The 20965-nt window shown below is 43.9% G+C and overlaps 1 protein-coding gene across 6 annotated transcripts in view; it reads right to left on the minus strand.

The window, feature by feature from the left end:
- The window catches only part of mpp4a (MAGUK p55 scaffold protein 4a), a 66053-nt gene extending 48404 nt beyond the window's left edge, over positions 1–17649 (minus strand). For 5 of the 6 annotated variants that reach the window (XM_030381947.1, XM_030381943.1, XM_030381941.1 and 2 more), the window contains exons 1-2: positions 17546–17648; positions 5543–5596 (exon numbers count right to left, since the gene is read on the minus strand). In XM_030381947.1, the coding sequence (XP_030237807.1) occupies positions 5543–5576 (34 nt within the window). In that variant the 5' untranslated portion in view covers positions 5577–5596; positions 17546–17648. Of the gene's footprint in view, positions 1–5542; positions 5597–17545 lie in introns of all 6 variants that reach the window. The other variant, XM_030381942.1, reaches the window with a different exon arrangement.
- Positions 17650–20965: the final 3316 nt, after the last annotated feature.

A 20965-nucleotide genomic window follows, 5' to 3' on the forward strand; every position in this document is an offset into this window, starting at 1 on the left:
AGTGAGTCTTGCAGATGTGCATCAGTGAGGCAGGTTCTGTGTTTGTTCTTGATGAAGTTCATGTCAGAAAATGCTGATTGACAGAGATAGGTTGAACCAACCAGGCTGGCAATCTTCATAGCTGCTGTGCTTACACCACTGTTATTTTCTGTGTCAACAAGGCTCCAAAAGTTTGGTGCAGCCTGGTGGGCTTTGAGGTGGTCATTTTGCAATGTTACGATTTCAATCTCCACCTGTCCAGCATCCAAGTTGAACGTTGCACTTACTTACTCAGCAATGTCTGTTATGTCCACGTTCATTAAAGAATTAGAGATCAATGAGACACATGGCTCAAGCTGATCAAGGTCACAAAACCTATCCTCAAACTCTTGCCCAAGTCTGTTTATGACTTGACAGTACTTTTCTGCAACTTTATCCAATGTCTCAGATGCAGAAGCATTGTCTTTCAGCACCGACTACACAAAGGGAAAGTGCAGCATATAAAAGAGACAGAGATAATGTTAATCTTGGCTTTAAATGCATTTAAAGCACTAATCATATGCAACAGCCTTTGCCATGCAGCTCGCAGTTCAAGCGGTTTAGCTTCCCAGTAATGTCCGTTAAAAATGGTCAAGTGTCCTCTAGCAGCGAGACGTCTTCGTCTTTGGACTGCACAAACTCTTTGATTTCACAGAAACCTGTCTCAACAGCAACGTTCCGGATAGCGCCATGGAGCTAGCAGAACAAATCACTCTCCATGCAGACAGAACGAAGGAGTCTGGTAAGACTAGAGGCGGGGTCTGTGTATTTATGTGAATAAAGCTTGGTGCACGGACACTAACACCATCGAGAGTCACTGCTCGGGTAACATAGAATAGCTCTTGTTGAAATGTAGACCTTTCTATCTGCCGAGAGTTTACATCCACCATTGTGACTGCAGCCTACATTCCCCTGGATGCTAATGCTAAATTTGCAATGAAAGAACTGCACAATGCTATTAGTAAACAACAAACTCTGACCCCCGAGGCAGCCTTCATTGTTGCGGGTGACTTCTACTACTCCTATCTAAAGTCTTTACTCCCCAAACTCTGCCAACATGTCTCCTGCCCCACTAGAGGAGACTTGACATTAGACTATGTTTACACAAACATAGCTGATTCTTACAAAGCCGTCCCCCTCCCCCACCTTGGACAATCTGACCACCTCTCTTTGTTCTTACTGCCTAAGTATTCCCCACTCATCAGACGGGTAAAACCCACAGTGAGGACAGTCAAGGTCTGTCTGGAGGGATTTTGCCACTCAGGCCACCATCGACTCCCACACGGACATTGACCTATGCGCCTCCTCTGTTCTGAAACGTATGAACTCTGAAATCAACAGTCTCACCACCCTCAAACAGATTACCGCATTCCCAAACCAGAAGCAATGGATGAACAGAGAGGTCCGACTCCTATTGAAGGCACTCAACAGTTCGCGTGCCTTCAATTCGCCTTCAGTTCAGGTGATGCTCGGGCCTATAGCTCATCCAGGGCTAACCGGAAGAGGGGCATCAAAGCGGCCAGGCACTGCTACAAGCTGAGGATCGAGGAGCACTTCATGAGCAACTCTGACACCCGACGCATGTGGCAGGGCATCCAGGCCATCACGGATTACAAACCTGCCAGCATCTCCCCCCCATCCAGCGACGCCTGCCTACCTGATGAGCTTAACCACTTTTATGGACGCTTTGATAGGGACAACAGGGAGGTGGCCACCAAGGCTGTAGTCCCTGCAGACCACCAGCCCCTCACACTCTCCCCCACCGATGTGTCTGCAGCACTAAGCAGTACTAATGCACGGAAGGCTGCTCGACCTGATGGTATCCCCGGACGGGTCCTCAGGGCCTGTGCTGTGCAGCTGACTGAGGTCTGGACTGACACTTTCAACCTGTCACTAGCCCAAGCAGTTGTCCCCGTTTGCCTCAAAACCTCCTCCATCGTGCCGGAGCCAAAACACTCCACTGCAGCGAGCCTGAATGACTTCCGCCCAGTTGCACTTACCCCCATCATCTCGAAGTGCTTCGAAAGGCTGGTCCAGGCTCACCTCAAAACCTGTCTGCCACCCACACTGGACCCCTTCCAATTCGCCTACCGCCAGAACAGGAGCACAGAGGATGCCATCTCCATCCACTCCGCCCTCTCCCACCTTGACAACAACAACACCTAAGTGAGAATTCTGTTCATTGACTTCAGCTCAGCCTTCAACACCATCATCCCCTCCAAACGAATCACCATGCTCAGTGAGCTGGGCATCAACACCTCCCTCTGCACCTGGATTCAGGATTTCCTAACCAACAGACTGCAGTCTGTCAGGTTGGATAACCACACTTCCTCAACCCTCACCCTGAAAATTGGCGTTCCACAGGGCTGTGTGCTGAGCCCCCTCCTCTACTCCCTCTTCACGTACGACTGCACACCTAAACATGGTTCCAACACAATTGTTCAGTTTGCAGACGACACTACGGTTATTGGTCTCATCAGCAACAACGATGAGACAGCCTATAGGGAGGGGGTCCAGCACCTAACTGTGTGGTCCGCCAACAATAACCTGGCCCTCAACACCAAGAAGAAGAAAGAGCTCATAATTATCTAAAAGGTGGCACACACACCCCATTCCGTATCAACAGGACGGAGGTTGAGCGTGTCACCAGCTTCAGGTTCCTGGGTGACCACATCTCTGAGGATCTCTCTTTGACCCTCAATACCTCTACCTTGATCAAGAAGGCTCACCAGCGTCTCTTCTTCCTGAGGAAATTAAAGAAGGCCCAACTGTCTCCTCAGATCCTGGTGACCTTCTACCATGGCACCATTGAGAGCATCCTTACCAACTGTGTCACAGCATGGTATGGCAACTGCTCTGTCTTTTACCGGAAAACACTGCAGAGGGTGGTGAAAACTGCCAAACGCATCACCGGTTCCTCACTTCCCTCCATCGAGGCTGGCCAGAGCAAGCGATGCCTTCGAAAGGCGCGCAGCACCAGCAAGGACTGTTCCCACCCCAACCCTCCGGGAGGCGCTTACAGGTCTCTCCGGACCCGGACAAGCAGGTTCAGGGGAAGCTTTTTCCCTGCGGCTGTCACCCTTCTAAACTCTATCCCCCCCCCCCCCCCCCCCCCACCCCCCGGGATACCCCACACACACCAGTGACTGACCCCCCCCGGCCATTGCACTAGTCCATATTAGTTGACTGAAGAATTATCCTCTACTTGAATTTACATATCCCCTGTATCCAAACCCATAGTACTCTTTGGGTAGTATTATATGTATTATATACTGCACTTTCTGTACCTCTATGCTGCTCTTATACTATTCCAATCATGTACACACTGCACCTTACTGCTCTTTTGCACTTCTGGTTGGCGCTAAGCCTCATCTTGTGGTCTCTGTACTTGTACTCTGCACAATGATAATAAAGTGAATCCAATCCAATCCAATTTCACCCAAAAGTGATAAAAAACGAAGAACAACTTGTCCCCTGCTCAGCCATCGGATTTCTGTGTGTAGCAGCAGGTCACCATATTCTGCTGACATCTCCTCCAAAAGCATCTTGAATATCCTGTGCTGTTTCGCTTTGAAGCGGATGCTGTTGATGATTTTCACAACAGGAGTCATCACATGCTCAAAGCCGATCACTTTTGCAGGTTAACGCCTGTTGTTTAATGATGCAGTGGTAATGCAGAATTTTTAGGAAGTCTGGGTCACCTTTAGCCTGGTCCTACTAGACTCTCGTACTTCATTTCATTTGCACAGAGAGTCTGGACCCACTCAATTGACTAACGTTAACTCACTTGAAGGCGGGTGTCTGTTGAAGTTTAAAACTATTGGATCTGCCCAGTGCCACTCTGGATCTGCCATAACCAATCGCTCACGTTTGGCCGGGACGTTGTGCGCAGGCTGTTAACAAACCAAACCCTGTGCGTGAAGATGTCCGTCAACGAGAGCTGACTTTAACATCATTGTTCTCAGCCACTCCCTCTGTTTGCTGATTGGACGCACACAATTTGGACGGAGAAAACCCACTGATATACCGCAGACCCAGATGTAGTACTGGAGGGAAATTAAAATTGAGCGGAAGTACTTAGGTGGGCGGAGCCGGGCTAGCTCACCTTTACAGTGATTGAGGAAACCTGCATGTCGGCCGATCATAGCAAGAGCCCCGTCTATAGTCACCGCTACCGGCTTTCCAATGGTACCTTTTTCTGTACGAAAAAACTCCTTCACCGTGTTGTAAACTTCAACGCCCCTCGTAGTTGTCTCTAAGGGCAGTAGTGTAAGGAGTTCTGCATTTGTGGAGAAATCTTCAAACACCATCCAGATAAAGACCGACAGCTGCGCTTTACTGCTGTAGTCTCAGTCTGAAAAGGCCTTCTTCTTCTTTATAAGAAAATGTGTAGCGAGGCTTCGGTTGCTTTTTGGGAGTTTTTCACCGGCCTCCTGAAAAAAGACTGCTGCTTTCCCAAAGCTGCCTTTAGCTCACAGGCTTTTTCTGCCCGTAGCAAGCTTCCCGGTGGGTAGGTAGCATTGTAGCTTTCGTGTGTAGTGAAAAAAAAAAAAGTGTCTCTCCAAATTGTGGCGCTTTGCCGTCGCCACAGTCGCCTCGCAAATGAGAAACTCTGGTTTCTTTTATAGTAGTAAAAATGTACTCTTCCTCCCATTCACTGTGAAAATGATAAGTTCTCTTTCTTTTTTCTGCCATGTTTTTGGGGTAAGAAGGCGCATTCAGCTCACGCACACAATACTCACCTTTGAACTAGAATAGGTCAGAGTTCGACTAAACTTATCTAACTAAACTTCATGCATTGTACAAATATTTGTAATTATTTTATTTTTAAGATCTTGTCATTTTGATATCAATATAAATGCATGTGTGATTAAAAAATAATTAATTTTAAATTGTATTTACATTTTTTTGGACGGAGCTCGATGGCGAGTTGTGCTATTTTTAGAACAGGCCTGCGGGCGCCTCATATGTTCCGTGCGGGCTACCTGGTGCCCGCGGGCACTGTGTTGGTGACCCCTGATATAGATGTATTGATAATATGTATAGATATGCTAAACATAAAATATCTAGATCTAAAGATATACGGCATATATATTTATATAGGCCTATATATATTTATATAATATATATATATATATGTATGTATGTATGTATGTATGTATGTATGTATGTATGTATGTATGTATGTATGTATGTATGTATGTATATGTTTACATATAGGTATACTAAATATAAAATATCTATCTATTCAATTTGAAGGTTCCATTATCAGGCCACTTCAACACTTCATGCACCAGAATATCTCTCTCCATAGTAATGTCGACGATAGCCGGTTGTACCTTCTTCAAAACCAAATCAACAATGCAAGCCTGCAGTACTTGGGTACTGCGAGCTTACATCCAAACATATATATATATATGTATCCAGTTTATGTATAGTATAGAATTACTTCTGAGGTAGTAAGTAAGGACACACCGTTGTTCACTCCTTACATACTGGGTGTTTCTGTGTATGTTGGTCTCACCTCTGTCTTCCATAGATGGCCGCAAGGTGGTCATGTAATCTACACACTGAGACACTGACACACACACACACACACACACACACACACACACACACACACACACACACACTCTTAAAGACAGGTATAACAGTTGGTATTCAAACCGCCTCTAAAATATCCTCTAAAACCTTTTGTTTAAACTGGGAGCATGCCTACATTCCCACAGCCCTATTTTCCCACAGCCCTATGTCCCCACAGCCCTATATTCCAACAGCCCTACGTTCCCACAGCCCTACGTTCCCACAGCCCTATGTTCCCACATTTCTATGATTTTCTTTTCAAAATTAGGCCTTATGTTCCCACAGCCCTATGTTCCCACATTTCTAAGAGTTTTTTCAAAATGAGGCCCTATGTTCCCACAGTTAGATTTTTTTTCTTGAGCTCAACACCGCTACTCCAGCATGGGGTTACTATGGAGTAACAAGCCCTCATACCGAAACTCACCTCCATGAGTTAGTGCAATTTAGACACAGCGCACATTTGACTTTCTATAATTATTTAATGAACAGTACAAATTCAAACAATCTAAATAAGTAAAAAGTTTCACTATTTATGCAGTTCACTTAAAACTGGAAAGGCCTCTAGTACTTTTCAACCTTTTATGTGCCAGGAACAGATAATTGCTTGAGAATACTGCATTGAGAATGTTGTAAGCAGATGTTAACAGCTGTTACAGCTGTGGGCCTTTAACTCCTTGCCTGTCATTAAGAAATAATATGCTGTGATCTGGTCTAGTCTAGTCATCAACAGATTTTTGGCGTGACATTTCTTGCATGTGTGTGAGAGTGTGAGATTGAGGCTGAAACCACGCCAGATGCGTGAGAGTTGGCGACCCTGGGGGTCGGTCCTGTCTGCAATGCTTTTTCACAAAATATTGTGGAACAAAATTACTCATTCATTTACTATCGGGTGGGAGGATTGGGCATAAATTGAAGGGAAATGTACGCACTTATTGTACACACTTAATCAACATCACAGTTATTTATAGTACTTAATTGTGTAACATCTGCTGTAGCTGCTAGCAATGCTGTACACGGGGAATGGGTTAGCCTAGCGATTGTTAGTACTTGCAATTGGCTCTATGAACATATTTACTGTACTGACAGCGATATATTGTTTCACTTCTTATGAAAAATGTACTTGCAAGTCGCTTTGGATAAAAGCGTCTGCTAAATGCCCTAAATGTAAATGTAAATGAACACAATACCTAATTTTGAAAATGTCCTAGAAATGTGGTAACATAGGGCTGTGGGAACCTAGGGCCTAATCTTCTAAATAATCAGTTACACAAAATCCTTAGTAAAGTGGGAAAATAGGGCTGTGAGACCATTGGGCTGTGGGAACATAGAGCTGACCCGTTAAACTATTAGGCCTAGCTAAAGTTTAAAAAACTCAGCAAATCCAGATTTTACAGATCACTTGACTCCATTCTAACTTTTCCAGAACAATGCATGTCTTGCTGGCAGAACACTTCTTAGTGAGTAGATATTTGGTTCAGCCTCTGGTCTGCAGCCTGCCTGCTGACAGGAAGCTGGAAGCTTGCATTTAAGCCGCGGAAGCTATCGTCCCAAAGCTTTCTGGGACCCAGGCTATCGCTTGGGTTGTCCGTTGGTGGTGTGTTGTTCACGTCTTTGTGTGTTTGCGTTAACGTTGGCCCTGATTAACATAGCAGACTCTTTATAAAATAAATACTTGTAACATGAATAAATAAGATGACTGAATTGCGTTCTGGTTGTTGCTTCTTTAAAGGGCTTTGAGGTGTTCGGGTTCAGTCTCGATTAAACAATTTCGGCCGGTTTTCAGGTGGTGCTGTTTGATGCCGTCACCTGCTGAATTGGCCTTCCTATGTGGTGCAGACCTGCTAATGTTAGGTTACATTTACATAAAACTTGCGACATTGATCTCCTTTAGCAACAAATAAAACCCTGGAACAGTGATGCAAACTCTTTCTAATTGAGAAACTGGAAGTTAATAAATCATTTACCACTCTCCTATTCCTGTTAGCTGGTTACGTAGAGCGACAGTGTTTGTTATATGAAACACTTTATTAACACTGTATTAACACAGTGTTAACAGTCTATTAACCAGTCCCTCCAGGATTAAACGGGCCATTTTTGAGATTGTTGCGGCCTACAATGGCTGATGTTGCGTGAGCTTTTCCAAAAAGCTGCGATGAAAGTTGCAGTGTTTTTGAGGTTTTCGTTGCGATTACAGTGCAAGAGGAAGTGAAAGTTGCGATTTTCCTGACGTTAAATAAAAGTTATTACTGCAATTTTCCCAGAGTAATTTGTTGAATATGAAGTTATTACTGAAAAACACATTAATTAAAAGAACAAAAAACACTGAGAATTGGTCCTATGAATAATTGATTCATGATTCTTTCAGCCTGTGTCATATGCCGCTTTTCCACTGCATGGTACCAGCTCGACACGACTCGACTCGACTCAGCTCGCCTTTTTTGCGTTTCCACCGCGAAAACATGGTATCTGGTACCTGAAGTGGCTGCTTTTTCTAGTACCGCCTCGCTCTAGGTTCCAAGCGGCTGAGCCGATGCTAAAAGGTGACGTCGGCAGACGGCCGGCCACTGATTGGCCAGAGAGTGTGACGAAGTCACTAGAGCGACATGGCGACCATGCTGGTAACAGCCATAGCAGCGCCGCAGCCAACATATTCCACTTCTTCAACATGCCAGCTAATAATACAAACACGAATACCATCGCATCGATGTTCTCCATTGTTGTTATGTGGGTTCTGTCCATGTGTGGGTTACGTAGGTGTTGTTTGCGTCGCGTACAAAAATACGTCACGGCCCTTTCGCGCAGCCGACCCCGCCCACGTCCCGGAGGTACTATTTGCGGTGGAAAAGGACCCGCGCTGCTACCGTGTCGAGTCGTGTCGAGTCGTGTCGTGTCGAGTCGAGCTACATGTGCGGTGGAAAAGCGGCAATAGTGATCTGCCTCGTCGTCTGAAGTCCTGCCTGCAGTTCTGCAGTTCTGTAGTAATGTTTCGCAGTGGCAAATGCTTATCATTGGAAGATTTATGCTTATGTTCCACCACAATGTTGCATGCAGTGAAAATTAATTTTCCCCCGCTTCCATGTAGAATACCAAGATACTGCTTTTTCGCGATCTTTCGCAGTTATTTTGGTCGGTAAGTGTGAAACGTTGGACGCGCACATGCTGCATGAATGCTTGAATCACTTGAACGTAGTAAACACGGAAGTAAGGCGGAAGGTAGTTTGTCGACGTCAGTTCAAGACTACGCCACTGATCAAATTTGCGGGAAAGTTGTGGTGGTTGCTTAAAATTGCGAAACCGCCCTGAATTCGCGGTGATCGTTGATGTTGCGTTGAAGTTGCAAATCGCAACATCGCAAAATCCTGGAGGGTCTATCACTGTATGATCACTGTGTTAACACTGTATTATCACTGTAATAACACTGTATTAACACTGTATGATCACTGTATTATCACTGTATTGTCACTGTGTTATCACTGTATTATCACTTAACACTATAAGTGATAACACTGTGTTATACTGTATTATCACTCTATTATCCAACCCGGTATCACTCGATTTCGTGCTCATGCTCACGAACGTTACTCTATTGAAGGAGAGCACGGGTGTCCGACTTTTATCGTGCTACACCGAACGAAATGTAAACCCATGCATTTTGTATGGGAGCATTTCTCAAACTATTTTCGTGCTGGACTAAATGAAACGAGAGGGAGACAGAGACAGAGAGAGACAGAGACAGAGACAGAGACAGAGACAGAGACAGAGACAGAGACAGAGAGAGAGAGGGGCTTCAGAAGGTCTGGGCGCAGATAGTGCAGTGCAACCTATAATTATGTATCGTGCTCATGCTCACGAAAATAAATCTATTCAATCGTGTCCCAGAGCACGATTGTCTGACTTAATTTGCACTACACAGAACGAAAATGAAACCAAAGCATTGACAACCAAAGGGAGATTTATTTTTTCGACTTCAGAAGGGGTGTGCGCAGATAGCTCACCCTCTAGTCAAGCGGTGGTGTTCCCTTTTGAATATCAGTTTTTTTATTTATTTACCGCAGAGCTGAGCACATCGACACTTTTAGAATTACCGAACATGAATCATATGAAAGATCCAAAGACTGTTTTCTAACTGATTATTAAATTGCATGTTAAAGCATCTCTAGCGAGAGCACCAATATTCAGCAACATTCAACATTCTTACACTTCTCTTACATATTACTTTCAACATGGAAGTCATAACATTTTCAATCTCTGTGTTACATTACAACATTACTACTTCCATAACACATTCTGCATTGTCAATCACATAACACATAGGCCTATTCATTTCAGAATATATATTTTTTATAATTCAACACAATGCTAGCCATCAGCACAGCCGTTCGATTTGGACAAAATGTGTCAAACGAAAAGGAAATTAAGTATTTCTTCTACTTTATTTCGACCAAAAGTAATTGCCTGGGATTATTTGAAATTAAAAAAAAAAGAAATTTAAAAATGAAATAATAATTAATATCCTCTGCATTATGGCGCGTTTCCACCGGAGGGTGCGCTTCGGTTCAGTATGCCAAGGTGCGGCACGGTTCGCGTTTCCAACGCCAAAAGTGGGTGTAATCCGGACTGAGGTGTATTGAGCCGTACTCGTCTCGCAGTACTAGACCGTTGGGGTACTGAGACGCCTGAAAGGGTGCCGGCAAGTTCGAGCTACACATGCCGTCTGTTGATTGGTCGACAGAATCGTCACTTCCGTGCAGCAGGGGGATAATAACAAACAAATACAGTACCCGCAAGGTATTTCTGGACAACGGTGAAAGCTTCTTTTATTGAAGAAATCCGGCTTAAACCCCGCCCTACCATGAGGGTACTGTCGGCGGTGGTAACGTGAGCCGTAACTGAACTGGGTCAAACAGTCTCTTATTGTAAATTCATTCACAGTCCATCATTCATAGTCCCACTGATATGCTGGAGGCCGCCTGTGCTGCCTGACTGGATATCTGGATGGTGGTGGTGCTGGTTCAGCATCATCATTATCATTCGAATCAGAATCCAGGTCTGGATCAAGATGTGGCAGTGGATCTGGCTGGTGCTTCACGCTGGATCCTCTTGAAGAATTAACGGTTCCTGGTGATGGCAGCCATGGAGCCTTTTGTGTGTTCCAGATGCCTCATACACCAGCCTTACGAGTTGCACTTGTGAAGTCATTTCCTGTCTCGTAGCACTTATAGTGTTCCCGTTAGTTTTTGTGATTGTGTCATATCATTGGCTAGTCGTTGTTAGATACATTAGCCTCTTTAGCAAACCAGCTCGAAAACAAACAAAACAACTTTACATTGTATTGCACGCACAGCAAGAGCATGCAATGCGTAAATTGGTGACCGCAATAAAGTAGCAATGTAATGTGTAAGAGCATTTAAAATCAACATTAAAATGACCAACGTGGTACAAATACAAAGAAAATAAATCTCTTTACGGGCGCAGCCATTTTTGTTTTTGTTTGCCTCACACCGGGATTCCACCGGACGCGTACGCGCCGCGGAACGGCTGCGTCCTCTGCCCTGCGTCCATTCCTACCGGGCGCGTAACGGCAGCGTAGCGCTGCCTTGCGAGCCAGCCGTATTCACGCGAGATCACGAGATCACGCGATAATCCTGAACCTAATGTACTCACCTTCCACTCCCAAAACTATTGCAATTAAATGCCACGCTTTGTCCTTTCTGACATTTTCCTTATAAAAAGGATGATTTGGTATATAAATGACTTCATGTTGCTGAACTTCGACAATGAGTCTCTCGTCGTCCATGTTGCCGACCCTCTGAGACACTTTGATTGATTGACGGCTGACCTGGTGCCACCGGTCATGACGCAATAATGTTGATGTGAAGTTACATGAGCTGAGTATTGTGTTTTATTTTGAAAATTGACCGGATGCTCTATGGCTTTTACTTTTCACTTCCTGCCCGGCTCGACCTGCTCTGTCGAAATTGACGCGGTTTAGCAGCGGCTCGCGGCTAAAAAATAGAATTGGACGGAAAGATAGCGCCGCGGCGCGGCACGCCGCTCCTGGGACGCTGCTGAAACGTTCCGCGGCGCGCCCGGTTCGAAATGGTCTAATTGATTACGCCCCGTGCCCACTACATGCGTCCGTCGACTGATCCCCATTGACTTTCAATGGGGACGGACGCGCAATGCATTGTGGATCCGTCCGTTCCGTTGGAGCTGTCGGCTCAGTCATGGCTCAGTCAAAAAGTTGAAAAATGTTCAACTTTTTCGGCAGCGACGGATCCGTCATCCAATCAGATCGCGTATGCAAATTTAAGCACTGTGACGCGACTCGGGCTCTGACGATACTGGAAAGCGGGAAAGCGGGTCATCTTGCATCGCAACAAGCAGGAAGTAGCGGGAAGAACCCGGCGAAGCGATTTGATTGGCTGACGGATGCCTCTGCAAAGACTACTCCCCCATCAGTCAGCCACGCCTTCCCACATCAGTCGACGGACGCATGTAGTGGGCATGTAGGGTTACCCTACATGCCCACTACATGCGTCCGTTGACTGATGAAAAAGTTGAAAATTTTTCAACTTTTTGACTGAGCCATGACTGAGCCGACGGCTCCAACGGAACGGACGGATCCACAATGCATTGCGCGTCCGTCCCCATTGAAAGTCAATGGGGATCAGTCGACGGACGCATGTAGTGGGCACGGGGCATTAGAGTGGAAGCGATCAGCAGCGGTGACTGCGGCGCAGCCGTCCCGCGGCGCGTACGCCTCCGGTGGAATCAAGGCTTCACTGCACTCGGTATACTCCCAGAATTCCGATTGGGACCGACCAAAATGGGCCGTTCCCCCGTGAAATGCCGCAAGAAAGCTGGGAGATTTCCCCACTTGCAACTCGTACGGGTGGTGTACGAGGCATCTGGAACACACCATTACACACTTGTGACAGTGAGTGATTCTTTGCTATAAGGTGTGCTTGTTCTTTTTCAGCTGACGACACAGCACAGTGTCACCTGGCTTGATGTTACATGGTGTAGCATGTCGTCGGTCATCAGAATGAGCTTTCGTTTTGGCTTTCAGTGTCGTTTGTGCGTACCTCGCCGTCAGTAAGGAAGGTGGCGGAGGCAGCTGCGACTGGCTGCCCCCCCCTGAAGCAGGTAGCAGCCCAACCTGGTCTGACTGGAGTTGGTCTCTATGTTGACTGTCTTGCTGACATAATAACGTAGTAACGGCACCGCCGTGACCAGCGTGTTAATTTCCTTCATAGCAGCTTCAAGTTTGGGCAACCAGTGCCACGTCAACTCTTTGTCCAGCAACCTTCTCAGCGGTTGACACACCTCTGAAAAGCAGAGCATGAACCTCGATAAGTAGTTAGCAATACCTGGAACTCCATACCAAGTACAATGCACGAACTACCAACTCTCACCTCATTTTCCACACATCTAAAAAAAAGGCTTCTTGAAAATCAAACATGTGGTCACTAGCTGGGATAATTAATAATTTGTCTACTGCCGCTGATCTGTTAACCCTGTCTATTATGATGCATTACTCAGTGTGTGTGTGTGTGTGTTTTAGTCTATATTACGATTAGTTTTGTTTTGCTTTATTTTTTAAATTTATATAGGGACTATCTTCCTATATAATCCTGTATATTGACATTTTTATTGAAAAAGAAATGTGCCTTTTGCGGCCGTTGGGCTTATGCTCAGACTCAGCATCACTTTTCTGCATCTGTCCATCAGAGCAATGAGATTTGCGTCGTGATCGTGTACAGCCTCCTCCTCCGTGTCCCCACAGCTGACTACGAGGATGTCATCAGCTATGGGCTCAATTCCTTTCAAACCGGCCAGTGGCTAATGTTGTTTCCGCTGGTTCAGCTCCGGTGCAACTGACATGCAATAAAAGGAGCATCAGCCATCGCTTTCTACCCCACGGCGTCCAGAATGTTGTCATCAGGCTGCTCTCCTCATCGAGGCGACACTGCAGGAATACGTTGCGCATATACAGGTTGAAGACGCTTTGGCAGCTTGTACAGCACATTATCTAAAGTGGGCATGAGGTAATGTCACCTCATCAGGACTCAGTTAGCGTATATTCTAGCAAAAATTGAACCCAGGGTCTTTGTTTGGGCATGTATACCCATCAAATAAGGCCTCCAGACACATTTTTCATTGAAAATCGAGTATAGAGTTCGCACAGTGCAATGTTTGGCTTCAATGTTATTGGTTAGGCGCACCCCGAATGCTTCCAAATCAGCATTTTTAACCACACAAGTCCACACAAGGCGATTAATTGCTAAATAATATAATAGAGGAGCCGCCAAATTTAATCTCCCCTTTTCATACTTGACCGTTTTAAATTTGTTTGCGTCTCTTTTATATTATTCACGGTAGCAGGTAATCGACTTGTGTGGACTTCCTGGAACATGGACCTACCGGTAAGGCAGGTCTTTTTTAATAAACTACCGGTATGCTAACTAAGTTGTTGATGCTTTGTTTTATGTGTAGGGACCCTAATCATGCTACTGCAGAGGTTTGGTGCTATTTTGAGCAATATTAGTGGTTAAAAAGTGCTGATTTGGAAGCGTTCGCGGTGCCCCTAAGCAATAACATGGAGGCCAAACATTGTGCCAGGCAAACTTTAAACTCGATTTTCAATGAAAAAATAAGGAGGAGGGCTTATTTGATGGGTATACATACATATACTTTTGATGGGTTCAATTTTCACCGCAATTACACTTTAAGGGGCTTAGGGTCAATGCAAAGCCTCAATTTGTCTGGCTTCTTCACTATGACCAGATTTCTAATCCAGTCTGTGGGCTGAGTGGCTGTGGTTAAGTGTCCATCCTTTTCATATTGGTTTAGCTGTGCCTTAACAGCCGCCTGTGAATATCACCCGGTAGTGACTCGACTGGGCTGGTGATAACTTCATTGTAAGCGTTAATGACTCTCTGGTTAGCTCACTTGTCTTAGAGTGCTCCACTTTGTTCAGCTCTCCGGGAATGGTAAAACGCAACAGGCCAAATCTCTCGCACGTCTCCCCTGAAAGTAAGGGCTACTGGCTGGTGCACACGATCTCAAAGTCCAGTCTGTGTGTCTTCCCCCTGATGACACACTGTGTGCTGTACACGCCCATTGAGCTCATCCTCTCACTGTTGTAAATCCTAAATCTGATGAGACCTTTCTGAAGAGGAGCTCTAGCTGCCAGTCTTATTTTGTCTTTCATGCTCATCCTGGTGCAGGTGGTGCCAGAGTCAAGCTGGCACCTCTGGACCACTCTGTGCAGTGTTAGGTTTACGAACCACTTTTTCCTTTCTTCACAGCCCCCACACTCTCCGCTGTCTACACATCTCTCTTATCGCGGTCGCTGTCCTCCGGGTCATCCACAGCGTTCAACTTAAGTGCTTGCTGGCCTCTTTTCATGCATACTTTGGCAAAGTGGTTAGCAGTGACGCACAAGCAACAAGACTTTCTAAATGCAGGGCACAGGTCTCGCCCCTGTCTGTGCGCTGTGCCACAGCATTCACCTGTGCCTCTCTGTGGCTGTGCAGATGTGTGGCGGACACGGATGGCCTGTTTGTAGGTCTCAGTCCTGGTCGCTGTCCATATGCAACATTGATGCTCTCCCCAGGCACAGAGCTGCTAAGTGACATGGATTTTAAAGGTCCCTTAGAATGCTACTCTATGGATGCTTTAATATAGATATTAGTGGTCCCCTAACACAGTATTTGAAGCCGTTCCCGAAATTCAGCCGTGGTGCAGAATTACAGCCACTACGAGCCAGTCGCACATTGAGCTTTCACATGGAGGTAAGGGTGTGGCCCTGAGCAGCTTACGGCCACGGTACCAGGCGCGCTGTTTACAGTGGATGTATTGCAATGGCGAGGCGCACACAGCCTTTGGCCATGTTCTGTAAATAATCTAGAACACTCTGGGTGCTCCGGCGGAAGTCCTGGAGCTCTATATCTAAATAATATCATATCATACATAGATATCTGTATCATATCATATATATTATCACGGCCAAAAGCTGTGCGCCTCCAGACGATATTATGAATCTCAAACGACTGCGTCGGATTCTCCGACGTCTCTGGTTCATCCACGTCCACATCAATCTGCAGTAGACTGAACCACGACATGGAGGAGAAAGGGATTGATACGTGAGGATGCTGTTCATATATTACAGCTCAGCATTCAACACTATTGTTCCCGCCAAGCATATTGTGTGCTCAGGACCCTGGGCCTTAGCACCTCCCTTTGCAACTGGGTCCTGTGCTGTGTTCCGATATCCATTGTTCCATGAGTACACTTAAACGTAGAACACTATCCACACTCTGCGCAGATTTTCAGATGTCAGTGTTGTTCCAAATTGAATACTTGGTGGTGCATTTACCGGAGATGAAGATCGGTACTGCCACCGTGGCACATCACCCGCTTTGAACGGTGAACCATTTACGCCTAGCAGCTATAAAGAGCTAAAAAGCTATAAAAGCTATAAAATGACTCCATTAATGCAGGCTATGTTGTTCCAGTAGCCATTTTTTTTTAGAGCTGAGCTGCTGGCTCAGCCTGGCTCCGCCTCTTCCGCTGCGTAGCTAAGATTGCTACGTGAAAAGTGTACATTGTTCCACACTCAGCATTTTGTCCGTATGAAGGGCACCATCTGGGTCCTTTCTTTTTTTTGCCCAATCACAATTGGAACCTACGTACTCAAACTAAGTAAAGTAAGTAAGGGAGGTATGGATATCAGAACACGCCCCTGGACTTCCTGACAGACAGATCACAGGTATTGAGAGTGGCCAACCTCAACTCCTCTGCACTGACCCTGAGCACTGGAGCCCCTGAGGGCTGCATACTCTGCAGCCCTCAGGGGCACCCTGTACACGCATGACTGTGTGTGTGCCACACAAAGCTCCAACGCCATCCTTAAGTTTGCAGACGACACCATCATCCTTGGTCTCATCTCCAACAATGATGAGACCGCCTACAGGGAGGAGGTCAGGGACCTGGCGCCATGGTGCGTTTTTGGACAATGTAGAGGGTGCACTGTACTCTCTGCGCATACCCCTTCTGAAGCCTCTCTCTCTCTCTCTCTCTCTCTCTCTCTCTCTCTCTCTCTGTCTCTGTCTCTCTCTGTCTCTGTCTCTGTCTCTGTCTCTCTCTCTCTCTCTCTCTCTCGTTTAGTTTAGTTTAGTTTCATCCAGCACGAACATAGTCTGAGAAACACTCCCAATCAAAATGCATTGGTTTACATTTTGTTCGGTGTATCACGAAAAATTTGTTTTAGTTTTTGAGGAGGTCTGCCACAAACATTTGCAATTTTGACATACATAACTAGAGGGTGCACTGTCTGTACTCTCTGCGCACACCCCTTCTGAAGCCCCCCCCCTCTATCGATGTCTCTCTCTCATTTCGTGAAGTCCAGCATGAACAAAGACTGAGAAACGCTCCCATTCAAAATGCATTCATTTACATTTCGTTCTGTGTAGCACAAAAAACTTGTTTCAGTTTTTGAAGATGTCTGCCGCAAAAATCTGAAATTTTGAAATACATAACTAGATGGTGCAGTGTACTGTCCGCGCACACCCATTCTGAAGCCTCTCTCTCTCGCTCTCGCTCTCTCTCTCTCTCTCTCTCGTTTCGTATATAGTCCAGCAAGAACATAGTCGGAGAAACAATCCCATTCAAAAGGCATGGGTTTACATTTCGTTATGTGTAGCACTAAATAAGTCAGACAATCATGCTCTGGGACATGTCCATATTAACATTTCGCTAAATCGCAATACCGGGTAGGTATTATCACTGTTAACATTTTCACTGAATTATCACTGTATGATCACTGTATTTTCACTGTATTTTCACTATGTTTTCACTTCAATAACAGTGGTTGAACAAGCAGCTCCTGGTGTCCAAGCAGAGAGGATATGCACACAAACAGAAATACATATCTTACCTTGTCACTGTGATCGGTGGGACCGAAGCACACCACGTCTGTAGTCCACTTCCTGTATGAAGGACTTTTCCTCCGCAAAGCAAACTAATCTCTTCTAAGCTACTTACCCACAAACCACCCTCCCCCTCTCACTCTCTACTCTCTCTCCCTACTCTAACAATAGCTCGCTCTACCATTAACCTCTCGCTCTCCACTCTACTTAACTGTTTAACTCTCCTCTCTCTCTCTCTTCTCTCTCTCTCTCTCTGCTGTGTTTCTACCATGAACACACACTGTTACACAAAGCTCCTTATCTGACTTTAGCTACACACACACATAAACAAACACTAACAGATCTAAATTCACACACACTAAAGCCCACAACCGTTCCTGAGCAGCATCTGGCTCAGCCTCACCAGATGTCTATAGGGGTGGATAAAGGGGTGTGTGTGTGTGTGTGTGTGTGTGCGTGTGTCTGCTTAGGATACGGTGGGTTTGAGCTCCTGCTCAGGGATCTGTGATTGATCCACACACCAGGGGGCAAACACACAACATGTTTCTTGATTGTATCTAAATCCTTACCCCACGGACGTCAACAATAAAAACCTTATTTTCTTCTACTTATTATTAAATACAAAAACAAAACTTGAATTAAACGTAAGATTAATTGCAAACTGTAAGCTAGCATCAACTGTCAATCAGCCTGTCCTCCGACCTAAAGGACAGAATAGTGTCAGCCCCCCACTGTTATCGACTGGGCTAACACGTCACGTAGGGACCGGCATTAAGTTATTTTAATATTCAACATTCATTTAACATTCAAAATACAAACCTAATTTGCACTTCAACCATTTGAGTGAATGATGTCAAACCAACTGTGCAACATACAGATTAATGTCCCCCATGTGCCACAAGGCTTATTTTTCAAATATATCATTTCGGCAATTTTTCACAAATAAAATATATAAATTAAAGTATTATGCTCCTGGACCTTTTGACCTCAAGATATTAAACCAACTGTATAACACATATAATATTAACCCCCATGTGCCACAAGGCTTATTTTTCAAATATATAATTTTAGCAATTTTCTACAATTAATATAAAATAAATAAAGAAACTTATTATGCTCCTTGACCTTTTGACCTCAAGATATCAAACCAACTGTATAACACAGATAATAATAACCCCCATGTGCCACAAGGCTTATTTTTCAAATATATAATTTTAGCAATTTTTTACAATTAATATAAAATAAATAAATAAACGTATTATGCTCCTTGACCTTTTGACCTCAAGATATCAAACCAACTGTATAACACAGATAATAATAACATCCATGTGCCACAAGGCTTATTTTTCAAATATGTCATTTTACATACGACGAAAACAAAATATAGAGTTACGATAGAGATCGTCAATGATACATTTTGATGTGATTTTGAAAATAATTGATTGATTGATTGATTTCATTTATTTCAGACGTATCAAAATACAAATCAAACATCGCAAAGAACACCAAACAAAATAAAAAGCATGAAACTACAATAAACAAAAGCGATGTGCCAATTATTTCACAAAATAAAAAATTATATACATTCAATTGATATGTCTGAAAAGGAGTAGGAAGAAGTGTAACACTTATTTAATCCTACCCCTTTTTCCACAGTTCAATAATTAATATTTATTTAATATGTGTTCCTGTATTCCTCATAATCTCTCTTTATACTATATTTGATATATTATTTCATATATATTAATATTATTATTATTATTATTATTTTTTATATTTTCCTTCTTACTTCTGTCCCTCATCCCTGTACCTTTTGAAAATCATTGCTTTGAACCTTTTTTTAAACTGGATCATGTTTGGACATTGCTTTAGCTCCTTGCTCATCCCATTCCACAGTTTCACCAATTGAGATGCAATGACATTTTAAAGTCATGCGTACAGCCAGTGTCTTAAAGTTTAACTGTTCCCTCAAATTGTAACCCCCCTCTCTGTCAATTTTTTTTTTTTGAATGTTACCTGGTAGCAGTTTATTTCTAGCTTTGAACATGATTTGTGCAACTTGATATTCAACCAGGTCATTGAACTTTATGATACGGGAATGTAAAAACAGGAGGTTGGTGTGATCATAATATCCAGCTTTATTGATTATTCTTATGGCTCGTTTTTGAAGTGTGACTAGTGGTAGCAGTGAGCTTTTGTAAGTGGTCCCCCAGACCTCCACACAGTAATTTAAATAGCAGTAAAGAATATGCAATGAATTGTGATCCAATATATGCTTTGCTTTACCCAGGACTGAGATGCTTCGTGACAGTTTAGATTTAACATGTTTTATGTGAGGTTTCCAGCTGAGCTTATGGTCTATTATCACACCCAGGAATTTATATACATACACTCTTTCAATATCAACACCGTCAATCTTAACATTTATGTCATTATTTAAATTACAGTTTCCAAACAACATGATTTTTGTTTTACTTAGATTCAATGACAATTTATCATTGTCAAACAACTTTTTTAATTTGCTCATTTCAGGTGTAATTAACTCCAGAAGCTGCTGTAAGTCCTCTCCCGTACAGAAAATATTAGTGTCGTCTGCAAATAACACAAATTGTAAAATCTTTGATTTTTTGCATATATCATTGATGTAGAGAATAAAAAGAATTGGCCCTAATACTGACCCCTGGGGGACCCCACAGGCAATGTCCAAACAAGATGACATATGTTCACCCATCTTCACAAACTGTTGCCTGTTCTGTAGATGGCTCCTCAGCCAGTTTAATACAACCCCCCTGATACCATATCGTTCTAGTTTATTGATTAATCTGTCATGATTTATGGTATCAAATGCTTTTTTGAGATCAATACAAACACCAGCTGCATAATTCTTTTGGTCCAGGGAATTTGTTATCTTTTCAATTAGCTCAATGACTGCTAATGAAGTGGATCGGTTGGGTCTGAATCCGTATTGGCTGTCAGTTAGTAAATTGTGTTTATTGATGAATTTGTTAAATCTGTCAGCAAAGAGTTTATCTAATATTTTTGAAAATTGAGGAAGCAGTGAAACAGGCCTGTAGTTTGTGAAGTGGTATTTGTCTCCAGTTTTGTACAGCGGTATGACTTTTGCAATTTTCATTTTTTTGGGGAATTTACCAGTTTTAAATGATAAGTTACAGATATGCGTTAATGGCTTCGAAATTCCGTGAATTACCTCTTTGACTTTTTTCATGTCAATGTCAATATAGTCAGTAGAAGTTTTGTTTTTGCATTTATGAGCAATCTCTATAATTTCACTCTCTTCCACTGCTGTTAGAAACATTTATTTTGGATTAATTTCTATTAAATCATAATTGCTATCATCAGATCTCACAGGAACAGGGATTTTTTCAGCCAGTATTCGTCCCACATTTACAAAATATTGGTTGAAGCCA

The sequence above is a fragment of the Gadus morhua genome, chromosome 16 (genome assembly GCF_902167405.1).
Source record: "Gadus morhua chromosome 16, gadMor3.0, whole genome shotgun sequence".
NCBI lineage: Eukaryota > Metazoa > Chordata > Actinopteri > Gadiformes > Gadidae > Gadus > Gadus morhua.